Consider the following 25,969-nt stretch of genomic DNA (forward strand, 5'->3'; position numbering starts at 1 on the left):
CAAGTACCAGTTTAATAAGACGAATAATAAAGACCATGATTTCCATTTGTTTTATACCTTCTTTTCTTCCTAGATGGGTAGGTTAGCAAGAGGCAGTGAAGAGAGAGAAGGGAGCTCACATTGGGCAGTAGAAAGAGATCTGGGTTTGATTTCTATTTGATAAAAATAGTTTCACCACTTATTAGCTGACTGACCCTGGCAAGTTCCAGCTTTAGCTGCCTCTTCAAAACAGAGCTTGTAAGATCTGTTCTACACACCTTATACCCAGTGAAGGCAGAATAATGCAGAGAATGCTTAGTCATTTGCAAAGAGATGATGGCAGTGGCGGCAGCAGTAGCAGTAAAAAAAAGAAAAGAATGGAGAAAGAAAGAAAAAAGATAAAGATCCTAAATAATTATGCTCAAAGCTTAATCAAAAGGCAAAAATAAAGCAAAACCGAAATGGTTAGTTTCCTGGTATGACATCTACCAACATGTTTCCCAGAATGAAAACTGTTCATATTAAGAGAAAAGTTAGCTGGCTTAAGTGGCAAAAACCCTGTCTGCATAGAACGCCTGTTTCCCAGAGGGGCACATGGAGGACGCTGAGAAGTATGGCTGTGCCCAGGAGCTGTACGCATCGCTGCAGCTCCCCAGCAAAGCAGCCAGTGCCCCTCTCAGCTCACACTGTTGGCCCTGCTCTTTACCCCCTCACTCCTCTTCTGAGCCACAGCTCACAGCTCTCCTCACCTTACTTACTACAGGAAGTAGCCTTTTCAGGTCTGTGAGTATGCCCTCCCCTCCCCATTTAAGAAAAAAGATCTACGATTCCAAAGGGGAAACAGTTGTGTTACAAATGAATCTTCATTTGCTTTTTCTTGCAGACAGGCAATACCTCACTAAGTCTGACAAAGACCATACTACCAGTGCCTTCTTTCGTTTCCTTTCAAATCACCCTATCAACAAAGGGGTCAGTGGGAAAGAGGGCCATTTACCTTATGGGAACGTAGCCTAAAAACCCACAGGTTCCATATGTGCTGCTCTTTGGGAACTGTCAGCATGGGAGGCTCCTATCCTGGGACTCACAACTCACAGGAAACAGTCGCTCAGTGGCTGACTGCTTCAAGTCCTGGAGGCACTAAACTTACCATCTTTGGATTAAAGGTATGAACAGTATTATAGTATCATAGAATACAACAGTGCTTTTTAAGTGATTATGCTTTACGGTGACTGTAAATGCACTCTTATAAGAAAACTTTATTACGTTTATTTTTATAAAATCTAATTAAAATGCTGAAGCAAAAGAGTGATTTAATGCACACTGGAATAGCACGTCAGCAATCTTTTTGATTAGCAACATTAACATATTTCCTAAATTAATTTAACATTTATATCTCAGCTTATTCTTTTGAGAACAAATACATATGCTGATGTGTCCAGAGAATGAGGAACTCGGAAAAAGGCAGGATGAGAGATGTATTTCATAACATATAAAGAGGAGGACTGGCATTTTACCTGTTATTTTAATAGAAGAGCTGGGACAAAAGGACATGTAATGAGTAATAACAGATGATGGTGGTTGTGACAACACGGAAAAAGTGAAAAAAGTTACCCTTCACGATGGAAGCTGAAATACAATGCGGTTGTTGAGACTGAAGAGACTGTGCCACTTTAGGAGTAAAAAAGGCCACACTAACTACTACAGACCATGTACTGGAAGAGAAGAGCACCCCTAGACCAAGGACAGTGACAGAACCAAAAGTAGAAGCCTGTTTAAAAAACACAACATGTGACTTCGTATTTTCTTTGATCAAGTTTACAGAAAGGGCAATATCTACCTCTGGAGCATAAATCCTTCAACTGCCTAAGGCAAGCATTTCGATCCGTCTTAAAGACAGGAAAGCAGGGTCTAAAAACAGTACTGTTCACTCTGTACAATTTAATGTATTTGTGAGAAATGATGGAGAAGAAATTCACACTGACAGCTAATAATTTCGTGTTGATGGTGTATCTTTGTGCCAGGCACTATGCTAAGCCCTTGACAGGACTATCTTGTTTAATGCTCACAACTACCTTATGAGTATAGAACTATCATTATGCTAATTTTAGCTAAGGCTTAGAGAGGTTAATTGGCTTGTCCAAGATCACAGAACTTGTTAGTGGTACAGCTTTTAGAGTATCCAGCTTCTGCAGGTCTTCCCATCTTTCCTGCCCCTCTTTTTCATTTATTTATTTATTTTTAAAAATTGTACATTTTTATGGGGTACAGTTTGTTGTTTCAATACATGCAAATATTGAATAATGATCCAACAGGATAGTTAGCATATCTATCACCTAATCATCTAAACATTTATCATTTCTTTGTGTTTATCACATTCAAGATCCTCTTTTCTGGCTATCTTGAAATATACAATACAATATTATTAGCTATAGTCACCCTAGAGCTCCAGAACTTATTCTTCTTATCTACCCATAACTTTGTAACTTTGTACCCTTTTCCATCCTCTCCCTATTCCCTTGTCCCTCCTTTAACTCTCAGCACTACACCAGATGCCTACAAAGTTAAATAACCCTCACCACCACTTTCTATGACAGAGGTTTTTAACTTTTTGTGTGGGGTGGAGGCGGTGAAGGGTTGGTGCTTCTGATCTAGTTATACAACTGATGAAAGCTATGGATCCCAGAAAAATGCAAATAATTTCATGTAGAATTTCTCAGTGTCCACAGACCCCAGGGTAAGGATGCCCTACGTTCTTTACACACAAATAAAGTAGCTTTTCACAGAAAATTAAAACACACACATTGCCTCCTTTCGATCCAGCTGAGCTTACTCCTTTGTAGTCAATACCGAACAGGCCTTACAGCTATCCTGTCTCACTTGGGAGGCCTTGCCAAACAGAAATGTGTGTTCCAATCTCTCATGCAAGGGTCCCATCCCAGAGTCCTGTGCTCCCTTATCTGAATCTCATCTTCTCTGTTACCCCTCTTGTTAAAAAGATCAATGTTTAAGAAGATATTCTAATGAGCATAGTGAGATTAAATTCAACTGCGGAAACACATATTTTTTCAAGTTTTTAATAAGGGCAAAGAAAAACAGGGATGTGAAAACGTGAAGATATTTAGTGTGAAGATGATAGGAGAATTTTTTTTCCTAAAGATACTTCTGAATTGACTTAATTTGGCAGCTGGAATGGGTAGTAAAACATACTTTTGTTTTACAGTATAGCAATACTGTGTGAGGTCATTCAGTTTTAGGAAATTTTATGTTTAAACGGGAGAACCTTAGAAACAAGACTTGCCAGAGCCAGGCCAGAACAAAGAGGGACATATTGCACTGAAGATAAATGAGAAGGGCTGCTTCTTCTTTAAATGTAATGTTAATGCCCTGTAATCAGCTTTAATTTTTAAACAGCCCTCCAGTCCATTTCCCTCCACTCAGGGCATGAGGAAGGAGGGTTGAAACTCCAGGTCTTAACCAGGACAACACAGGCAAGTGGGTGGTTTCTGAATGTTCACTGTCAGATGACAGAAAGATGTACTCTCCAAACTCTCCAGGGGACACTGATCAAGGACTCTAGGCAGAGCCAAGGGGAAGGCCCAATGAGGAACTGGAGAAACAAACTGGCCAGTTAACTTGCTTCTGACAGAAATTTCCCATACTCTTCAGCCCTATCACCTCAGCCTCTATTTCCCTAGGGACAGGTGAGAAGGCTGAAAGAGCTCTGGCATAAATTGAAGGGCAGCAGGGGGGCTTGGGCAGAGGCCTCTGGGAGGGGAGGAAATAACTCTTCAGCTGAGTTGACTTACACGCAGACCTGTGGCCTCCTCTAGGCTAGCAAAGGCAAGCGTGTGCGTGTGTGCACACGCACCTGCATGCAATGATGAAGGCTGCTAATGAGCCTGGGAGTACTCAGCATCAGGAACCACCAGAGCATCCCTACAGCCATCAGGAATAGCCAGGCAGGGGAGTGCAGTAGCTAAACTAGCTAAACTACAGCAAGTGGTCTCTGGAAGGGGTCACGGAAAGGCTTGAAGTTCCCAAACTTGTTTAACTTCGGGAGACAGTCATCACTCTGCATTTACGGAGTCCAGACAGGAACCCAGAGCTCACATCAACGGGAGGCAGCATAGCAGAGTGGTTTGGAAACAAATTGCCTGAATTCAAATTCCACCTCTGCCACTCTCCGGGTAAACCTGGTTATTAAACCTTTCTGTGTCTCAGTTTCCCTATATCTTAAATGGGGATAACAGTGTTTACCTCATAGGATTATTGAGTTTTAAGTAAGTTAATGCATATATAACACTTAGCAGAATGCTTGCACATAGCAAGCATTATATAAGTGTTAAATAAATAAAATTAATGGAACAATGGGATTGAGAGAGCAAATGCAAGGTCAATAGCCAAAAAAAATGTTGACTATATTAGCTCCATAAGTGGGGAGTGCCCTACTATCATCTTTAGTACAAAAAATGAAATCAAAGAAGTCAAAAAGAAAAAAGAGAGATTAAAATTTCGAAGTGCAAGAACTGAGCCTCCATAGAATTCTGCATAAACAGAATCGATAGCCATAATTTCTTAGTCTAGAAAGACATATCTGGTTTGGTCTTAGGAAAATGAGCACCATACCAGAGACAATGTCTCCTCCAGCAATAAAGTGTTTTATCATTCAGTTCATTGGCACAGTATTCAGAACACTTGCTTCCCATCCGTAGTCTGTCTATGATGATGAGCACTCCCTGTACCCGTCCCCCCACCCCCCAGCCCAGGGAAAAGCTGGGGTAGGAGAAGAAAAAACCTAAATGAGTCAGTTTTGTAACTTGTTACTGGTTTTTCTAAAAGGATAAAAAATGGCTAAAATATTGCTATATTCTTCCAAGCAAACTTTAAAATTAGTGTAAAGTTCATTCTGCCAAAATACTCAGAATTTTGAGTGAATTTTTTTTCAAATTTAAAGATCGGCCTTTCACTAACTGCTAATAATAATACCACAATGGTAAAATATTATAGTACAAAGAACAGACCAAATAGATAAATGGAAATAGAAGTGCCCCCACAGAAGACCCTAGATAGTCTACCTAAGAATTCTGCATATAATAACAATGACATTTCAAATCAGTGTAGAAAGAATGAATTTCATCCTTTTTAAAGGAATAAATGGTGCTGGAACAACTGGACTATGCAGGGGAAAAAAATAGTTTCAACTCCTACCTAATGCCTTACACCAAAATTAATTTGAGATATTTATGGCACTCAAAAATTTAGACCATATTAAAACTAGAAGAAAAATGGTTAGATATTTATCTAATTTTGAGGGTGGAAAAGACCTATTCAACATAAAAGCAAAACAGAAGTAATTAGGAAAATAAAAATAAAAGTAATAGAAGTAAAATTAAAATAAACTGGGAAAAACTATTTGCAATATGCACAATAAAGGAGTTATATCCTTAATACATGAAGAACTTCCAAATTAATAAGAAAAAAAAAATTTGGACAGAAAAATGGGCAAAATACATTAGCAAACAAATACTAAAACATACAAGTGTAGATAAACATTAAAAAAGCAAAAACTATCACTAACAAAAAATGCAAATTAAACAAGATATAATTTACTGTCTACCAAATAGGCAAAAATATTTTAATTATGCTAATATCAAGTGCTGGTGAGGAGTAAAAAACAGGATCCCAGCATCCCTGCTGGAGGTATAAGCAAGTATGAGCTAGATAGAGAGCAAATAGTCAAAGGTATGGTTAAGATTTTGTACAAACAGTATTATTTTTATTGTAAAAAATTAATAACCTAAATTATCGACAACAGGGGATTGGTTAATCATGGACAATGATGAAATATTACCAAGCTTTAAAACAATCTTTTCAAAAAGTATTTAATGACATGAAAATGATTAAGAAACTTCAAAATAAGTTACAGAATAGCATTGACATGATCCTATGTAGGTTAAAAAAAATTTTTTTTGTGACTGGGGAGAAAAAGGCCATATTAAAAAAACCCAAGACATTATTAACATTATCTTGGGTGGGATTATAGATTATTTGTATATTCACTACAAAAAAAAGCCCCCAACAAATGCTATTTATTTATGTCCCCTTTTTTCTTTTGGCAACATGAGAAAGAGTGTCAGCTATTTTAGAAAATGTTGATACTTTCTTAGCAGCTCTGGTAAGAGGTTTGATTACTAATGCACTTCAGTTATCTGTTTCCTCTTCTCCCATCTAGATTTCAGGAATGAAAGATAGATGTATGAATCTGTGATAAGATCTCAGACATAAGAGTATTTTTGAGGTGGCTAGGTGTCAACAAAATTCTTATCTTTCATTATTTTGTTGCAATAGGAAGGAAGAGACAGTCTGTTGACCTGGCTGTCAGTGGGTGTGAGGCTAAAGGCACTCAACTCCACAGAGCTTCTCAAGCCCAGTGTCAGCACCTGTATTCATTGGTCCTGGAGGCCATGAGTCCTGGAGCACAGGAGTTTCTGGGGCCCAGCAGAGAGGATGGTAGAGAAAGGGAAACAAATAGGCTAAAAATTTTTCAGATCTAAATAGGAGCACGTTGTCAGTACTATTTTGTAACTCATTCTACAGTATATTAAGTTTTGTTTTGTTTTGTTTTTTGCCTTTCCTAGCCTTGGCAATTCTACCTATGTCTCAGTGAAAAGGCACCTGTAAAAATCTTTAAATTGAACCAAACCATGAAACTCCATCCTAAGAGACCAAACAGTTGTAACTTAAAAAGACAGAGAACATGAACGAAATAATGATGGTAGTAGTTCCTTTACTGTTGGGTGGGGTAGGTATCCAGAAAAAAGGGAAGTCTTCAGGGTGCACAGGTGCAGGATGCAATGTCTTTGTCAGGTCTGCCTAGGTGACCCGGAATTTAAACTTCTGCCGTGGTCATTATCTTTAACTAGAAAACACCACCTTACAGGATATGTTGTCATATCCTTGCCCTGCCCCAGCCACCTCCCTCTGGTTACTGTACTCTGTCAAGCTCCACACGCAGTGGTCCTCCATCCTCTGCTAGTTCCATCCCACAAACTGTCTGCTTCAGGCCTGAAAAATATCCAATATCTGCTCTTAGAAGAGCCATCTGCTGGTTGGGTTTTTATTTAAACCATATACTGGAACCTGGGATGCATTTTTTCCCAGTAGCATCCATTTCCAAGTTAGTTCTACGCCAACAAATAGCACCTTGTTCTGCTATCATCTGGTTCTTCCTGATAATAAAGTCTTCTGGATTAAAAACAAGCAAATAAAAAAAAAAAAAACTTCATCTACTGGCATATCCCATAAGCCTGTCATTACAAAAGTTACAAACACTGACAATAGGGCACAATCTGAAAGAATAATACAAAGAAAACCCCTAAAAGTCTAGCCAGATACCACATTAACTAGTTAAGTGGGAAAAATCTTGTTCCAGTCCCAGAGTAAATACTATAGCATTCTGGGTAAAAACATTAGAAGAAAGAAGGAATATCAGAATTATTTGGATCATATCCAATACTAGATTGATTTTTCTGCATTCTCAAGGGTCAATAAAACGATTGACCTTTGCCTAAAATTGCTGGAATAAGGCACAATTTAATGATCAGATTTGATATAGAAAAGCTGCACTGAGAAAGGGATCGCTCCAACTCCAAAGCCTAAGTTCAGCAAGTGTTGGCAGTCACAAACTGGAGATGGCCTGCAAAGGGGAACTACTGATTTTCAGGATGAAGACCAGAATTTTCTTTTATTGCAAATGCAGCCAACAACATGAAATCAACACCAACTGATTCACACAACCCAAGGCTACTCAAAAGGCAGTTTCCAATAATCAATAGTAGTGGGTGTGGTTCAACTTTGTTATATGGCTGAACAGGTCTACTTGGCTGGAGACCTGAGGGTCTAAGACTTACTCATAAATTCATCCATCTGAAAAAGTGAGGCTGGTGTGGGGAGTCAGAACTATATAAAGCAGTCTGTTCTCTCCCAGACAAGTCAAGTTGACTAGAATGGATAATCCTACCAAACCCATATAGAGCAGTATTTTTAGCAGTTCCATAGTGAATAACAGTATCCACACCTCAGAAGAATGCCACATAGCCAGATATCCTACCTTCTGTTCAGGGTAGATTAGGACTCAGATGAGGAATAGAAAAAAGTAAGCGAATAGGGGTAGGATTCTAGCTATAGAGGGCAGTTTTCCTTAATTCCATCTATGTCTATTTTATGCTGAACATATATGGCTATAAAATGCCCTTAATCCTGCAGCATTCTGGCTAAGATCAACTCTATCTCTACGTAGGTTAGTTCATGAAAGCCCCTAGCCCTACAGAAAAAGCAGCCTGTAGTTTCAGTATTGGTGTGTTTTTTTGGCTTTTTATAGAAAATGATTCTCAGAAGCCACGATGGCTCTTTGCATTTCCTGTGTTATTCTTCTCTGGGGGGACAGAGTACTTCTTTCCTTCCACTTCCAAAACGGGACACAGCATCGTGTCTTTCTTCAAAGACTTCTCGAACTAACAGTACATTCAGTTCTTAGGGACCTACCATTAAAAAAATGCCAGGAACTTTTCTTTTAGACACTAATGTCATTAAGGAACTTTCTATGTTATTTATCTGTCCTCTTTCCAGGACTTTAAAGCAATAATTTCCCAAAACCACAGAGTACTTAATTTGTCTTGCTTACTTATGTATATATTTTAAACGTAAACAACAATCACAGGGAGTCTCACAGGACAGGGTGGGTCCTCCTCTTGCCCCAGACTTCTGAGGCACTTCCCTGGGCAGCCCAAGTCTTGGCAACTGACTTCCAGAGCCTGCTGAAGGCGATCCAAAGAGCTGGGCTGGGGTTGTAAACTTTTGCCACCATACTTCTATGAACTTTAATCCCTTTTGTTTATTTGAGATTTCACTAATATTCAGGAAGTCAAAGAGCTGAGAAAGAAGGGCAGGGTGGTAACATGTTATTGGCTAAATCCAGAGGTCCTTGGTGAGACCACAATTAACAGGAAGCAGAACATAGTACCAGCCAGAAAAGCACCTTCATCACAGTGTGCTGCTGACCCTGTGGACAGGTGAGATGGTGGTGCCTTTCTTGAGATAGTCACAACATTCCACCCTATCATGATACACCCACCCATTGGAGAGTTTCTGTTGTAGTAAAAGACACTGACCTACCCTACCCAATGGGAGAGTAAAAGACAAAATGTACACCAAAGCAAATTTTAAAATACCTCTCAAAATGTCTTGCCACAGCAAAATAATCATTTTTTGAATAAACAATTCAACTAGGTAGCCATTATCATTACTCAAGTCTCCTACAAGTGAAAGGAACCAGAGGCTCCTAGAATTTTCCTAGGCATCAGATGCTTACCAGTGAAGAAAAACTCAAACCAAGGCTCATTCTCTTTCTAAAGGGTTTGTTGCCAATCATATCAGGAAAGTTTAAGTGGAAACAGGGAAGAAATTCAATAAAATATTTATACTCTCTTACCATTAGCATCTTGGACTCCAGTAAGTGCTCCGACGGCTGCTGCGGTTTCCCCAGACAAGACAATCTGTCCCCCACCTTGTAAGGTGGCCTCAGCCAGGGTGGCAACAGCATGGGCAGCCGCTTCACTGCAGATACAGGAACAGGAGAGAGGGGGATGTGTAAGATGAATAAAGATATAGCACTGCAGCAAGACAAACCATCCTTTCAACTCCTTCCTTGCATCTCTTTACTGACTCCATGGTTGTAGGCCTACCAGCAAATATGTGATGCCAGTGCTAATGGACAGAGCCAGGAGTAATTTTAAAATGGTAATAATAAACAACTAAAGAAATTCCAAGTCTTACATATTTGTAAAGCTAATGCGAGAGTTCCTTTAAACCTAAGTAATGAGTGTTTGAGGGCAGAAGGCACTCATTATCAATCTCTTCCTTATCAATATCAATTGAGTGCTTGCAGGCCATAGTGGAAGGTCTGATCCATATTCACAATGCAAAAGCCATTTTTGGTTGTCAATCACAGGTTTTCTTTTTCTCTTTTTTCTTTACAGTAACACAAGGCAGACCATGTGAGACTGTTTTTTACTAGCCAGGGACAGATGATAATGAGGAGTCAGCAACCTGTACTTGCTATTCAATTAATGTTAAAAAATAACAATTTGGTTTATATCTGTGCTTTTCAAATACAAAGTAATTGACAGAAAAGTCTAACTCTTCCCTCACTGTATATGCAGGCAGGGCTAAAATGAAGACTTAAAATTTTAAATTATCACTATAAGCCCGAACTTCTTTGCCTCTATAAATACAATGAAATAATAAACCTTTCACTACAAAGTAAACACTCCATAGAACAGAAAGACGTTAACCATCTGTGAGCACTATTTTAGCAGTTTGTATCCTATTTTTCTTTCTTTTCCTTGCTATATACTTTTACTATGTGCATAAGTATCCATTTTTCTTAATTGTATATGCTACAAACTATAAGATGTACTATTATTTTATGTGCCAGTAAGGAAGAAACAAAATTCCTGACATTTACAATTGTAAGTTTATAATTTGCCATCCAAATTTCAGAGATGTTAAAATGTCAAAAAACAGATAAATTCAGTATTTCTCCTGGGAAAGTAACAGGTGCCAATCTGCAGTTACTGAGGGAATATCAAAAGTGGGCATGGAGTAGAGCAGGTGGTGTCATTTAGTCTAGCAGAGGTGGGCAAAGCGCTGGGTTTGATCCCCAAATAAGCCAGTTGATTCATCTTTGGTCTGAAACGGCAACTATGCCAGCCATCTTGCAATCACAAGCTGTAAGTGTGGAAGGGTGAGGGACGGAGACCAGTCAGGGTAAACACATCATGACTGGGCAAAGCAACATGTACCAAACTCAGTAGTGTCTCTTTCACCTAAGAAAGTCAGCAGACAAGGCAACAGACATAGTAATTCCCCCAGAGAAGACTTCTTGGTCATTATAAGGATTCTAGGAAGCAGTAAAAGAAACTCAATGGACAGAAAAGTCTCATCAAATAGAAAAACTCTCCTCTTCTTATTAATCTTGCCTTGCTTAAGTATAAAAGAATTTAAAATCTCATACAGAAATAAGTTATTTCCTTCTAATCTTCAACACAAGTTTAAACAGATAATCAAGATCATACTGTACATACAATTAAAAAAATTTTTTTTTTTAATTTTTAATTTTTTTATTTTTTGGTGGCTGGCCAGTACAGAGATCCAAACCATGACCCTGGCATTATAAGGCTGCACTGTAACCAACTGAGCTAACCAGCCAGCTAAAAAATTTTTATTGTGGTAAAACACACAACATAAAAATGGTTAAGATGGTAAATTTTAAGTACATAGTTCAGTGATATTAAATACATTCACAATGTCATGCAAACTTTACCAATCAACTCTGTAACTTTTTTTACCTTGTAAAACTGAAACTCTGCACCCATTAAACAATAACTTTCTATTCCCCCCCTCTCCCTGGTCCCTGGCAACCACCATTTTACTTTTTGTCTCCATGATTTTGACTACTTTAACTGCCTCAAATAAGTGGAATCATACAGTATTTGTCTTTTTATTTTTATTTAATTAGAATGTTCTCAAGGTTCATCTATGTTGAAGCATCTGTCAGAATTTCCTTCCTTTTTTAATGCTGAATAATATTCCATTGTATGTATATACCACCTTTTGCTTATCCACTCATCCAGGTGTTGATGGTCACTTGGGTTGCTTCCATGTTTTAGCTGCTGTGAATAATGCTCTATTGATACGGTTGTATAAATATTTCTTCAAGATCCTGATTTCAGTTGTTTCGGGTATGTACTCAGAAGTGGATTGGTATATCATATGGTAATTCTATTTTTAATTTTCTGAGGAACCATTATAGTGTTTTCCACAGTGGCTGTACCATTTTACATTTCCACCAACGGTGCACAAAGGTTCTAATTTCTCCACATTCTTGTCAACACTTTTTATTTTCTGGGTTTTGTTTGTTTGTTTGGGGGTTTTTTTTGCAGCTGGCCAGTATAGGAATTGAAGCCTGGATATTTTCTGTTTTTTGGATAGAAGCCATCCTAATGGGTATGAGGTGGTATCTCACTGTACTTTTTGATTTTCATTTGTCTAATGATTAGTGACATTGAGCATCCCTTCATGGGCTTATGGCCATTTGTATATCTTTGGAGAAAAATCTATTCAAGTCTTTTGCTCAATTTTTTTCTTTGCCCATTTTTGTAGGGAGTTGTTTTTTTGTTGTAGAGTTTTAGGAGTTCTCTATATATTCTGGTTATCCATATATGTTTTGCAAGTATTTTCTCCCTTTCTGTAGGTTGCTTTTTTATGCACAGATTTTCTGTTGATAGTGTCTTTTATCGCACAAATTTTCATGAAGTCCAATTTGTGTATTTTTTTGTTGTTGCTCTGCCTTTGGTGTCATATCCAAGAAATCATTACCAAATCCAATGTTGTGAAGTTTTGTCCTACATTTTCTTCTACGAGTTTTATAGTTTTAGGTCTTACATTTAGGTCTTTGCTTCATTTGAGTTAATTTTTGTATGTGGTGCTAGGTAAAGGTCTGACTTCATTATTTTGCATAAGGATATCCAGTTTTCCCAGCACCATTTGTGAAAAGACTGTCCTTTTCCAATTGAATGCTCTTGGTATCCTTGACCAAAATCATCTGACCATATATGTGAAGGTTTATTTCTGGGCTCTCAATTTTACTCTATATGTCTGTCTTTAAGCCATACTGTTTTGATTACTTGTGCCTTTACAGTAAGCTTTGAAATCAGAAGTGTGAGTCCTCCACCTTTATTCTTTTTCAAGATTGTTTCAGCTATTCAGGGATCCTTGAGATTTAATTTAAGTTTTAGGATGGACTTTTCTACTTCTGGAAAAGATGTCACTGGGATTTTAATAGGTATTGCACTGAATCTGTAGATTGCTTTGGGTAGTACTGACATCTTAATAATATTAACTATGGCGGACAAATTCAAACCATAGCAGCATCTGTAATGTGAAGTCAGAGGCAAAGGGGACCCCTGATGTGGAATTACTACTAAGACTATTCTTTACATTTTTCTAATAGATTTTAACGATGTTTCAGTCAACAATGAACTGCATATAAGATGGTGGCTGGAGTAATAGTCTATACCATACAGCCTAGGTGTGTAGGAGGCTGTACCATCTAGATTGCTGTAAATACACTCTATAATGTTTCCACAGTGATACAATCACCCAATGATGCATTTCTCAGAAAATATCCCCATCATTAAACAACATATAACTGTTATTTATTAGAGATAGTATAATGAATGATTATTTGCTGCATAGGTCCATAATTTTTAATACTTTCTAAGAAACTTGTGTCAATAAATAATACTCCAGTCAGTTTTACAGATATCACTGATTAATGATAAAAATATTTACACTCTGACATGAGACTTTATGTAAAGTGGAAAAGTATATTCTTTGGGAAAAACTGCAGCTGTGTGGTATTCTGAAGAAGGAAGCTGATATATCAGATATTTGTAGCTTACCTCAGTGACTACTCATTCCTTACAATTTTGTCACAATTTACAATAACCTTATCTCAATGACTATATCAAAGGTAACGTCCTGCCACTCTTGTACACACAGGACACATGCTTGTAGTGTGAGTTTCCTAGGCAAGAAATGACAGCTCCCTAAGCCTTGACATAGGATGTACCTGCATGATCACACCATTTTATTTTATCTGAAGTTCTAAATATCTGATGTTATTTTCTTTAATACCTTGCTAAAACATGGTATGGTAGAAGAAAAGCAGAGAATGAGCACAACCTAAAACAATCGGGGATGCCAGAGATGAGGGATCCAAAAGGGGTGACAGGCTGATAGGTCAGTGAGGTTAGTTATTCCACTCCTTGTCAGGGGCCAGAGACAAAGCAACAATGGGTAGGTCTTTTACATGGGGCATAGAGACAATGCTTATTCTCTGTGGTCAGGAGGCCTAACATTTCCAGAGCAATTCTAACCATTTACACTAGGCTTCATAGGAAATGACCAAACTAAACTACTAGAAAAGGATTACCTTTACTTAATAGGTGTACAAGAATTAAAATGTCCCTGAGCTACCACCTTACAATTTTTAGACAAAAGTCATTTCCAAATGACAGCTGTTTTCATCTTTTTATCTATGTGTCCCACCTCAATCTACAGGAAAGAAACACAGCTGCATGTTCCAGAGAGGACTTCTGATCTAAGCGGTCCACCCCATTTCATTGGGCAAATAGCAGTCTATATATTAAAGTCAAATTTTAATAACATCTCTAATTTTAAGTCAATAATATTTTCATCTTAAAAAAAGTAAATTTTTCTTTAAAAATATGGTTTTCTTTTTTAAAGCAAAGTCTTCACAGCAAAAGAATGGCAAATTCTCAATTCCTTGAGAAGAAGAACTAATCTAAGGATCCATTTTCCCCATAGCACTGAGTTACGCACACAGTAGACACAAAATAAAAACTGTCTCAGTGTTATACAGTATCAAGTAAGTTTCTATTAGGGCAAATGTAGACTCAGTCTACAAATCCATATATCATGTATCTCTATATGCAAGGACTGTACTGGACATATTCAAGAATTGACTTAGTGGAAGGATGTGTTAAAGAGGGACTATAAGTCTAGAACAGGTTAACCAAAGAAATGAAACTTCAAATAAATCACAGTACCATAACAAGTAAATGATGATATCACTTCCTTTCCTCTTGGGTTGCTCAGGCTGAATAGTTCAATTTTTATTTTTTAAGCTGTGATGCTGTTCTTCATTTGTTCACTTTGATTCCCTCCCTATATCCTTCCTAAAAGTGCTGATTTATTCCTTATTTTGAAAATTAAAATTAAATTTCTTTTTTGTTTTTTTGTTTTGGTGGCTGGCTGGTAAGGGCATCCAAACCCTTGACCTGTTGTTATCAGAACCACGTTCTAACCAAGTGAGCAAAATGGCCAGCCTAAGTTTTGTTTTCAATGACAATTTCTCCATATCCGCCCCCCCCTTGGGTTGTTATGAAGCCAGGGTATGCTAAAAGCTATGGAGCCTGAAGCCCTTGTTCTGACTTGCTGTACAAAACTCTTTTAACAGCATGGTTGAAAAACAGGTCTGTCTTGCATCTGTCCTGATCCCCTTTCCCCCTCTAACAGATGAAGGAGCCCCCTGCCTTCTTATTCCTCCACCTGCCAATACAGGCAGCTTGACTCTTTTCACCCTGCACCCACATCTGCTGTTTACAGTGCAGCATAGGTGCAAATCGTTACTAGAGAGCCATGCTCGTTCCATCTGCACCTGAAACAGGCTGAAAGGGGGCAGATTATGAAACTGCCTTGTTACCATAGAAACAAAGACAGCTTTCTCCATGTATATTTCACTAAGATGATTTCTGACAACTAATTCTGTGGAGAGGCTGAGAGTGCAGGGAATAAAGGATTTCACTTTGTCTCATCCACAGAGAAGCAAACACCAAGGGCTCATGTCTTAAATCTAACCCTCCTAAAACATGAGACTGTGGGTTACCTCTCTTAGATTCAGAAAGCCCCTGATGTCCTGATGTTCCCCTAAGAGCCAGCTTCTCTTCGCTGCCAGGCTCAGTTTCTTCACCCCCAGCAGAAGCTACAACCTCCTGCCCTGCCTCCCCGCCTCTCCGGGCAACACTCATTAGGGCATTGAATGATCTGATTGCAAACAGATTTCAACATCTCTTTACTCCTACATGCACAGTGAACCACATTCTCCTTCCTTTGAAGTAAACACTGTAGCCACCTCAGCTGCATCTGAGTTTGTTAACAAGCCCTCAGGGGATACCATTACCCTGGTTGCCTTTTAGAAATAAACACTGGTCCTTACAGCAAAGGGAGCTAGCGTGTGCCTCATATTTTCCACTATACACAGGGTTCCCAGGACACTCACACTTCGCTGGAATATCCAAGGTACTCACTGGAAGTCTCAATGTCCAATGATCTTTTTTATTTGTTTTTTTTGGCAGCTGGCTGGCATGGGGATCTGAACCCTTGACCCTGGTGTTACAAGGTAGTGCTCTAACCAGCTGAGCTAACCGGCCAGCACTGGACATCTCAATGAAATCAAGTTTTGCTGGTCTTTAATGATGGCCTGTTAGGTCTCAAGCTACAGCAAGGAGTTACTGGATTAAAGGGAGGGAGGTTTTCACTTTGGCCATGCCTTTCAGGAAGTTTATCTGGGTGTCCTCTCTCAAAGGAAGAAGTGAGATTAAAACAAAGTATATGGAAACAAATAAGACTTTCACCTTACTGAAAAGCAATATGGTCCATTTGGCTGAGAAAAATGTTTCAATCCCAGGTCACTCAGGGACTTGCTGGGTAACTCTGAGAGGATGTGTATGTGTGTATGAGTGTGTGTTTCAGTTTTCTACTCCTAATCAACCACCAAGTCATGGCCATACTTTCTTCAAAATCAGTCACTGGATTCTTACTACTCTAGTTTCAAAGCCTTTAACAAGTCACACCTGAATTGTTCTAATTTCTTCTCATTATAATCAATTCTGAATAGACAAATCTTAAAATATAATTTAAATGATAATAACTATAATTCCTGAAGTGCTTACCATGGGCTGGACACATGAGAGTTTCATATGCATCGTCTCACTGAATCTTCTTGAGTATGTATGATGAGTATTACCCTCATTATAACAATGAGGAAACCAAGGCTCAGGGGTTCAGTTTCTCAAGATCAAATGGCTAGGAAGTGGTGGAGCTAAGATTCAAACCTGAATCTATATGACCTCAGAATCCTCTTCTTAATTACCATACTATACAGCCTCATAGAATAAACTGTACACAACCCATTATGGCTCTCCAGGATCTATCACAAGCAATCTAAACTTTAGCTGATTTTATATCTGGGAGGAGGTGATCTTTCTGCTCTAGATTTCTACAATGTTCATAGTCTGTACTACACAATTCAATAGTGAATTATAATCTAAGTAATACTGTTCACTAGTATTTTATTTAAATCAGTCTCCCCAATAAGAGTATGATTTCATCGAGGGCAGAGATTATACATTAGAGCACTCTTTTCTATATTTACAACCTTACCTAGTAGAGTGCTGATGTAAGAGTTCAAAGACTATCTGAGGCTAATAGTTGCTTTGAATAATGATAACAGCAGCCCTTGCTATATACCATACACTGATCTAAGAATTGCACATGCAGTAACTTATTCAGGTCTCATAACAGCCCTACAAAGCAGGTACTGTTATCACCCCCGTTTTATAGAAGAGGAAAGCCTGAGCATTGAGAGTTCAAATAAATTATCCAAAGTCAAACAGCTAGTAAGTGACAAAACTGGGCTTCAAACCCAGGCAGTCTGGCTTCAAGGCCCACACTCTTAACTATTAATTAAAATGCCTGGGTCCACTGAAAATAAAATTGTGTCAGGAATGAAGAAGAAGAATGACATGGGGATGCTCTTTCCTGTCCACAGCCAGTAGAACATTACAATTTAGTTTTGGAAACTATGTCTTAGTGGAGTATCCCATTCTGCAGCACCCTTCCTAAACACACCTGAAGAAAAAAAAGTTCAAATTTTCTTGATGAGGGGCGATTACAAGCCAACCTACAATATCTTATAGGCTGAGAGTCTTAAGTTCCAACTGCCAAATGTCACAAACTGAGGTATAACATTTCTCTTTAAGGGGCCTCCACCCATACCTGCAGGGACAGATTTGTGATCCTCATTTATTCTCCCACCCCTGCCACCACCTGTTAAGTGCCATGGTGACTGTAGCTCCCTGTTGCATCTCCTGAGACGCTGCCACTGCAGCCTCTGCCAATGATGCTACTGCCTGGGTGGCCTCTGATGCTTGCGTTGTCTGGATGGTCATCTCACCTCCCTGTAACGTGGCCCAATTTTGTTCCACCTAAGGCAGAAAGGACAAGAGAGTAAAAGATCAAAGCCACAAAATGGTTATGATTTTAGAAAGTCATTTTTCCAATAAATTCTTATTTTTTAGCCAAATAACCATACTTTTAAATGAACATGATCTACAACATACAGAACAGGGTTTTTAGTATGCTATCTTTTGTATAAAAATGGGTTATTAGAATATATATTTGAATTTGCTTACATCTGCATAAAGAAATTCTGGAAAAAACATAAAAGAAACCACTGAAAATATTTTCCTCGTTGTGTATGGGGGTAGGGAGTTGAGAACAGGTTGGATAGGAGACAGAAAGCAAGATTTTCCGTTGTGTACTTTTAAATACTTTTTAAAAAATTTGAGCCATACCAATATATTACCTCCAAAATTAATGCAAAATTTCTGGATAGACAATAAACATAATTATAAAAAAATTCATTATTCTTGATAATTGCTGAGAGTAGATTTTAAGTGTTCTCACTACAAAAAATAAGTATGTGAAAGAATCCATGTGTTACTTATCTTAATTTAGCTATTTCACAATGTATACATATTTCAAAACAATATGTTGTACATGATAAATATACACAATTTTTATTTGTATTTATTTGTTGAAAGGAAGGGAAGAAGGAAGGGAGGGAAGAAGGAAGGGAGGGAAGGAGGGAAGGAGGGAGGGAGGGAGGGAAGGAGGGAAGGAGGGAAGGAGAGAGAAAGGGAGAGAGGGAGGGAGGGAAAAAATATGGGCTGGGTCATCAGAAACAGCCCATGGGGAAAAAAAAATTCAAACTGTACCACAGGGAATATTACCAGTACTCTAGACCCTTTGTCCAAAAGGGTCCACATCCTTTTACTCTATCCTTTTCTCCCTCTTTCTACTCCCTCCTTTTAAAAAATGAAAATGGCAGCATACTCTATATAACTTTTTCACCTTGCTTTTTTCACAAACAAGCATCTCTGAAATGATTCCATTTTGGAACACATAAAACTTCATTCATTCGTGATTTATAGTAATGGCTGCACAGCATTGTATTATACAGAAACACCATGATTTATTTAACCAGCCATCTTACAATGGGCATTTAGGTAGTCTCCAATCTTTTGCTATCACAAACAGTGCTGTGATAAATATCCTTATATATTACTTAGTATATCATATGTGAGTCTGTTTATTTATAGGGTAAACTCCAAGGGCTAGAATTACAGATGAAAGTTATTTTGCATTTTCATTTTTGATGGAAACTGCCAAACTCAGCAAATATATATATTTTTTAATGCAGCAAAAGTTGCTTTCTTTTTAGTGGAGGAGGATTTTTTTTTTTTTTTTTTGATAGAAAAGGAATTTATTGTGTCCTGTCCCTTATCCCCTTGGGCCACCTTTCAGATCACCATAAGCAGACAGCTTCATGCCTCTGGGTCTAGTTTGAGTGCAGGGCATCCCAGAAATGCCAGAGATTAACATCCTCAGGCTACCTTCATCCAGTGAGGGATAGGAGTCAGTTAACAAATACCCACACCCTGATCCCTGAGAGGGACACTTTGAATGAATGATGGCTCTTCTGAGACACCTCTGCAGGAATGAGCTCTAGTTGTCCACCAAGTTAACGTTCTCATTAAAGTACCCTTTACTGGCACGTCTCCCTTCCCCAGTACTTCCTGGGATCACTTCCTACGGAAGATGTGTCTTCCAAAACTGGTCACAACAATATTTCCCACCCCACAAGCTTTTTTAGAACCTTGCTACTCCTTCCATCAAGAGATGGCATCTATGTCCCCTTCCCTTGAGCCTGGGAGGGCTTGTGACAACTCCTGAAAATAGAATGCTGCAGAAATGATGCTGTGTGACTTCCAAAGGTAGACTAGAAAAGGCCATGAAGCTTCTGCCAGGTTCTCTTGGGACACTTGCTCTTGGAAACCAGCCGCCATGCTATGATTAAGCCCAAGCCATATGAAAAGGCCATGTGTAGTTTTTCCTAGCTGACAGCCTGAGTTGAGATTCCAGCTGACAGATATCATCCACAAGGTGTGTAAGTGAAGACACCTCTGATTCTGGCCCCTGCCATTGAGTCAATCGCCTCCCAGCAGATGGCCCAGACATTGTAGAGAAGAGACAAGCAGTCTCTGCTGTGCCCTGTCTGATTCACAGAATCCTGAGTCAGCCTGCCTGGGCGCTTCTGCTCTGCAGATGACAAGTGGCGGAGGGGAGGTGGCAAGGCACCCCCCCCCCCACAGACAGCCAGAGCCCCGCGCCAGGTGGGCCATGCCCAGGGAGCAGAGCAGGTGTCTCACTGGGGATCACAAGCCCTAGTGGAAGAGGAATTATGAAGAAAAAAACAAAACAAAACACTATCCAGTGACGGAGTAGACGAGAACCCAGCTTTGCTAGTTCTAGCACAGTGTTTCTCAACCTTGGCACTATTAATATTTTGGGCCAGACAATTCTTTGTTGTGGAGGACTGTCCTCTGCCCTCCCCACTCATGACAATCAAAAATGTCTCCAGATATTGCCAAATGTCTCCTCTGGCCCAGGGTTGAGAACCCCTGATTTTAGTACAATGCTCTTAGAGACTTCTCAGTTCTGGGTACCTGTATCTAGCTACTTTAATCCATTCTGCTGAATAAATAATTATCACCCCTCAAAAACAAAAAGCAGGAGGGGCACTGAAAGCAATTTCTATGTGGAAATATGGTAGGTGATAAATCAGCTCAGGTATAATACTTCTTTGGACTCCTGGGTCTCAGGATGTTAGCTGTGCTTTTCTGGAGCTCTTGCTGTTCATACTTCACATTGCTTGGGCCTGGTGAGTGGTTATCTTGTGCCCGCCTGTTACTGTGTCCTAAAGAAAGTGCCACAGGCTCTAGGAGAGGTAGATATTTAAAATGCCTCCAGCTGTGGTTCTATTACCATATTCAGATTATGAAAGTGCTTCTCAGAATGTTTGTCATAATCCTCACAGAGAACAAGACGCTCCTTTGAGCTACCTCAGTATGAACCTTGAGTTCTCATGGACAGTGGATTGTGCTAGCAAGCCTTCAGGCCCATCTCTACAGAGACAGACATATCCCAGAGCTGCAGGGCTGACAACTCAGGAACTCACACTGACTTCCTGAGTGGCCAACTTTGAGCAAGTTATGATCACTTTGATCTCAGCATTCCAATGAGCATCACTGCCAACAATGCCACTTTAGATGGCCAGCTACACTGTCAATTCTTAGATGACTGATGATGCCACTCAAAACATCTGCTGATGCTGGGCAGCACTGTCACCTATTGCCACGGGATAGTCTTCCTCTTCCCTGATCTGCTCCTATAATTTAGCCCATCCCACTGCTGCTGCTCTCACCTAAGGTTGGCCCAGTGTAGCTCTCCCATGTCCTCATACTCCAATGGCAGCAATTTAATACAGACACATTTAGTTACAATCATATTTGTAGTGAAAATAGTACAACAGTGAATGTTGCCATATAAAGTAAAATTTAAGGAAGTCAAATTATATGGCATGAAAGATTAATGGGGATGACAGTAAAGGGCAAAGAGAAAATAGGAAGAACAGAGGAAGAGATTTCTAATCAGAAATGTGGCAGGTGAAATAAATCAGCTTAGGTGCTAACATTTCTGGAATTTGCTATTCTTGAGTCTGAGTGCTTTAGCTGAGTTTGCCTGAGCCCTTGTTGCTCTCCCTTTCCATCTGTTGGGAGCCAGTGTGTGGTTATCTATGCCTGAATGTCACCACGTCCCAAAGAAAGGACCAAAAAGCCCTTGGAGAGGAAGATATTCAGAAGATGTCCCATCATCTTCTATGCATTTCTGAGAAAGACCTACTACAATGAGGCCCTTCAAACTGTGGTTCCTCTTATCTCTCAAGTGATAACTGCAGCTGTTGTGCGCTTTCACAACTCAATGCACTGAATGTGCCGCTCCCATCCCACCATCCTTTGCTGTACTAGTTAACTTTTTAGTCTGAGCTCAGGTGCTACTCCTCCTCTAGGAAGTGTTTCCTGAGACAACTCCACTCCCCTAAAGTCTAAGGTTTAGGGCCTATCCTCTGCATTCCCTAGAACACTGGCTTTGCTTGCTACTACATCTTTCTTGTCTCACTGTGGTTGTTCTTTATGTGCTTTTCTCTACCACATACCTGTGTGCTCCTTAAGGGCAAGGGCAGTCTTTACTATCATGTATCTATAGTATTTATAGTGCCTGGCACAGGGCTCAAAAAGTGTTTACTGAATGGATGGATGGAGAACATCTATCTACATTTTCCTACTGGTTTTTTTTTTTTTTTTTTTTTTTTTTACATTTTCCTACTTGTTATTCAAGCTACCCACATTTCAGGTAAATTGATATTCATAAAAACCCAACCTACATAAGTTATGCAGTTTCAAAACTGTTACACGTGTTTAAAATTCATGTCTTGGGCTGGTCGGTTAGCTCAGTTGGTTAAAGTGCAGCCTTATAGCACCAAGATCACGGTTCAGATACCCACACTGGCCAGCAGCCAAAAAAATAAAATGAAATAAAACTCATGTATCTAATGTCTTTGTACTTAGGAATTTTTTTGCTTCTCTAACAGAGTCAAATACACCATTATCATCAGATACCATTCTATTTCAAATTTTGACTTTTCTGACACTTAATGCAATTAATATCACCAATACCAACTGGTGGTCTTATCACACAACAGAATAAACTCTCAAACCCATTTGTATTTTTAAATATGCCATAAAAATCAAAATTGTATGTTTTAAAATCAATACAAATAGTTTATTCCATATTATTTTAAATACTTCCCTTGTTCAATTATATATATATATGTAACTTGTTCTGTGTCCCTAATTAATTTTAAACTGCTTAAGGCTAGAGAGGTTTTTTTGTTTCTTTGTAACTACTCAGATTATTGAGTATTCTCACCACACCAGGCCCCCAAATGGTCCTTCTCATAAATGTAACTAGAGGTAACTGGATGTTGAAGGCAGTGTGGTCTGATGGTAAGAGCTCTCATTGGTTAAGGCTGGGATAACAAAACAACCTTACAACTTCTAAAAGCATAGGTACTATTTGTTTTTATAAAGCACTTTCTGTTCCTTGGGAGAAAAGATGCTAAGTGTAAGGAAGTAGAATGTTTCTACTGAGTCATCTGAAGCAATGTCTTCATTGGCACTGATATGGTTTTATCTACCCCAAGTCTGTGAGATATCTGACTAATTATAGTTCCCATGGTTCAAAACTAAGATGCTAACAACCATGTTTACATCTAAAATCAGAAGACAGAAAAAAGATGAACATGGATTCTTGGGGACTGTACAAGATGGCAGTGGCTGCGGCGGTTGGCGCGGAGTAGCTGAGGTGGAAAAGGCGGCCACTCGGCCTTAGGCAGCCGGGAAACTTGCGGACCTTCCCCTTCCTCTTGCCATCTCTTAAGGGAAGACCGCTGCTGATGGCCGGTCGTGGGGGTGACCGCCACTTTGCCCTCGGCAGGAGAGGCTGCCTCATTTACAGGCAACAGCTTTGAAGTATGGAGCAGGAAAAGAACTGTTTCTTAGCTGCAAAAGCGAGTATCTAAACAGGGAACACGGCGCCAGGGCTGCTGTGGATGCAGACAGGATCCCGGAGGCCGGGGCCGCACTGAAGGCAGCCAGCGGCCCTATTCATGATTCGAGGTTTCAGGCCAGCATAAAAGAAGATTCCTGGGAGCGCCCGAGCCGCGCCGCGGGACAGAGCAAGCAGCCCGAGGCAGCGGGAACCGAGAACGGGGAAGGCGACAAACCAGAGGCAGAGAGTGAGCGCCCGACCTGGCACAGCCCTGTGAGTGACCCCCGACCCGGCCCTGCTCGGGGGGCTGACGCCCACCCAGCTTCCGCCTGCATCACCAGGCCACTCACTGCCCCGGGGCTGCCTCCATTTTCTCAGGTGCTGGCAGCTCCAGCCCAGCTCGACCAAGCCTGTCGTCCTCGCCCGGCTCAGCTCCTCACTGAGCCTTCCCACTTGCTTGCCCTGGCGCAGGGCTTCCCGGGGCCTGCGGGCTGGCCTCCCCTCCGACTCCCTCCGCGGTTCTCTGGCGGGGCTGGTGGCGTGGGGCGTCCCCGGCCAGCGTCGGGAGGGCAAGGAAGTACGGGCGGGCCGACTGTCACTCCACCACACCCTGGACTCCAGGCCCCCGGTAAACTTCCTGTTACTGGGAGGCAGATACCATTTCTGCGGCCACCAGTTTGGAAAAATGCCTAACCTATTTCTGGTTAGGAATACTGTGGTAGGAGAGTTCCCAAATTCGCTTGAACCTGCCGGAGAGCTGACTGCAGGCGGGCACCAGATTCGGTCCGTGCCGGGGAGATACAAAGGTGAACCATGTGCTGCGGGCTCCTCCCCCGAGGAGCTCACGCTCTGGTGTGGGAGATAAGACAAGTACACAAATAACCACGATGCCAGGAAGAAGATGATAAGTCCCGAGAAAGATCTATACAGTGCTACAAAGGCACCCAGAGCGACCGGTCGTCTGTGCCTAGCAGAAACCTGGTAGACTTTCTGGGCGAGGCGGTGCCGAGCAGGGTCTTGAAGGCCCAGCTGATAGACGAGGGTTGCAGAAGACACGTCCCAGCCCAGCCCAGTGCACACAGAGCGGGGAGATGTCCGGCCAGGGAGGTGGAGACTCGACAGAAACCACACACCCTGTGGGGTCGCCACTGCACGATCCAACAACCCGGGCCAGAGCACACGGAACAGGGAGAAGTCCTGCACGGGAAGTGAAAGCTCAGCAGAGATCACACACCCTGTGGTATGTGATCCAGCAGCCAAGCAGAGTCCAAGCTGACCAGAGAGGTGGCTCCCCGGAGAGGCCCAAGACCTGAGGCAACCATACACACAAGGCACTAGAGGCCAACGGAGCAGTCACAGAGGTAGCCATACAAAATTGGCAACCACAGCAACATCTTAGTTAGTCAATAGTCTCAAACCGTTGGACTGTGAAACCCCCTGCCACAATGAATAAACACCAAAAAAAAAGATACCAGAAATACAAAAAAATCAAGAAAGTACACCACCAAAAGTTAATAAATCTCAAACTCTAGATCCTATAGAACAAGAAGCCCTTGAAAAGACTGACAAGGAATTTCAAGTGATAATTCTAAGGAAACTGAATGAGATACAAGAAAACTCAGCTAGACATCATGATGAAAGGAGGAAAAGTATACAGGACCTGAAAGAGGAAATGTACAAGGAAATCAATGTCCTGAAAAAAAATGTAGCAGAACTTGCTGAACTGAAGAAGTTATTAGGCGAAATAAAAAACACAACGGAGAATTTAACCAGCAGGCTTGTTGAAGTTGAAGAGAGAACCTCTGAACTTGAAGATGGGCTGTTTGAAATAACACAAGCAGACAAAAAGAAAGAAAAAAGAATCAAAGACATTGAAGAAAATCTGAGAGAGATATCAGACAACCTTAAGCGCTCAAATATCCGAGTCATGGGTATTCCAGAAGGGGAGGAAAACGGAGATTGCATTGAAAACATATTCAACAAAATAGTGACAGAAAACGTCCCAGGTATAGGAAAAATCACAGATCTTCAGATCCAGGAAGCTCAATGATCTCCAAACGTATTCAACCCAAAAAGGCCTTCTCCAAGATATGTTATAGTCAAATTGGCAAAACTCAGAGACAAAGAGAGAATCTTAAAAGCTGCAAGAGAGAAGAGTCAAATCACCTATAAGGGAGCCCCAATCAGGCTAACATCAGACTTTTCATCACAAACCCTAAAAGCTAGAAAGGAATGGGATGATATATTCAAAATACTAAAAGACAAAGATTGCCAGCCAAGAATACTCTACCCTGCAAGGCTATCCTTCTGAAATGAAAGGCAAATAGTATATTTCTCAGACAAACAAAAACTGCGGGAGTTCACTACCACACGACCACCCTTACAAGAAATCCTCAAGGCAGTACTGGGTTTGGTTCCTGAAAAATAGCTACCACTGCCATAAAAACCCAAGAAAAATCAAAACCAACTAGTATAATAAAAATGGCATTCATGAAGAGAAAACAAACAAACAAAAACGCTATCTACAACCTAAGGAACCAACAAACACAGA

The 25,969-nt window shown here is 40.3% G+C and overlaps 1 protein-coding gene across 2 annotated transcripts in view; it reads right to left on the minus strand.

The window, feature by feature from the left end:
• NRF1 (nuclear respiratory factor 1) overlaps positions 1–25,969 on the minus strand; it is a 145,346-nt gene that overhangs the window by 19,159 nt on the left and 100,218 nt on the right. For both annotated transcript variants that reach the window (XM_063099338.1, XM_063099337.1), the window contains exons 9-10: positions 17,734–17,891; positions 9,470–9,594 (exon numbers count right to left, since the gene is read on the minus strand). In XM_063099338.1, the coding sequence (XP_062955408.1) occupies positions 9,470–9,594; positions 17,734–17,891 (283 nt within the window). The remainder of the gene's footprint in view (positions 1–9,469; positions 9,595–17,733; positions 17,892–25,969) is intronic.

The sequence above is a fragment of the Cynocephalus volans genome, chromosome 6, assembly GCF_027409185.1.
Source record: "Cynocephalus volans isolate mCynVol1 chromosome 6, mCynVol1.pri, whole genome shotgun sequence".
Lineage (NCBI taxonomy): Eukaryota > Metazoa > Chordata > Mammalia > Dermoptera > Cynocephalidae > Cynocephalus > Cynocephalus volans.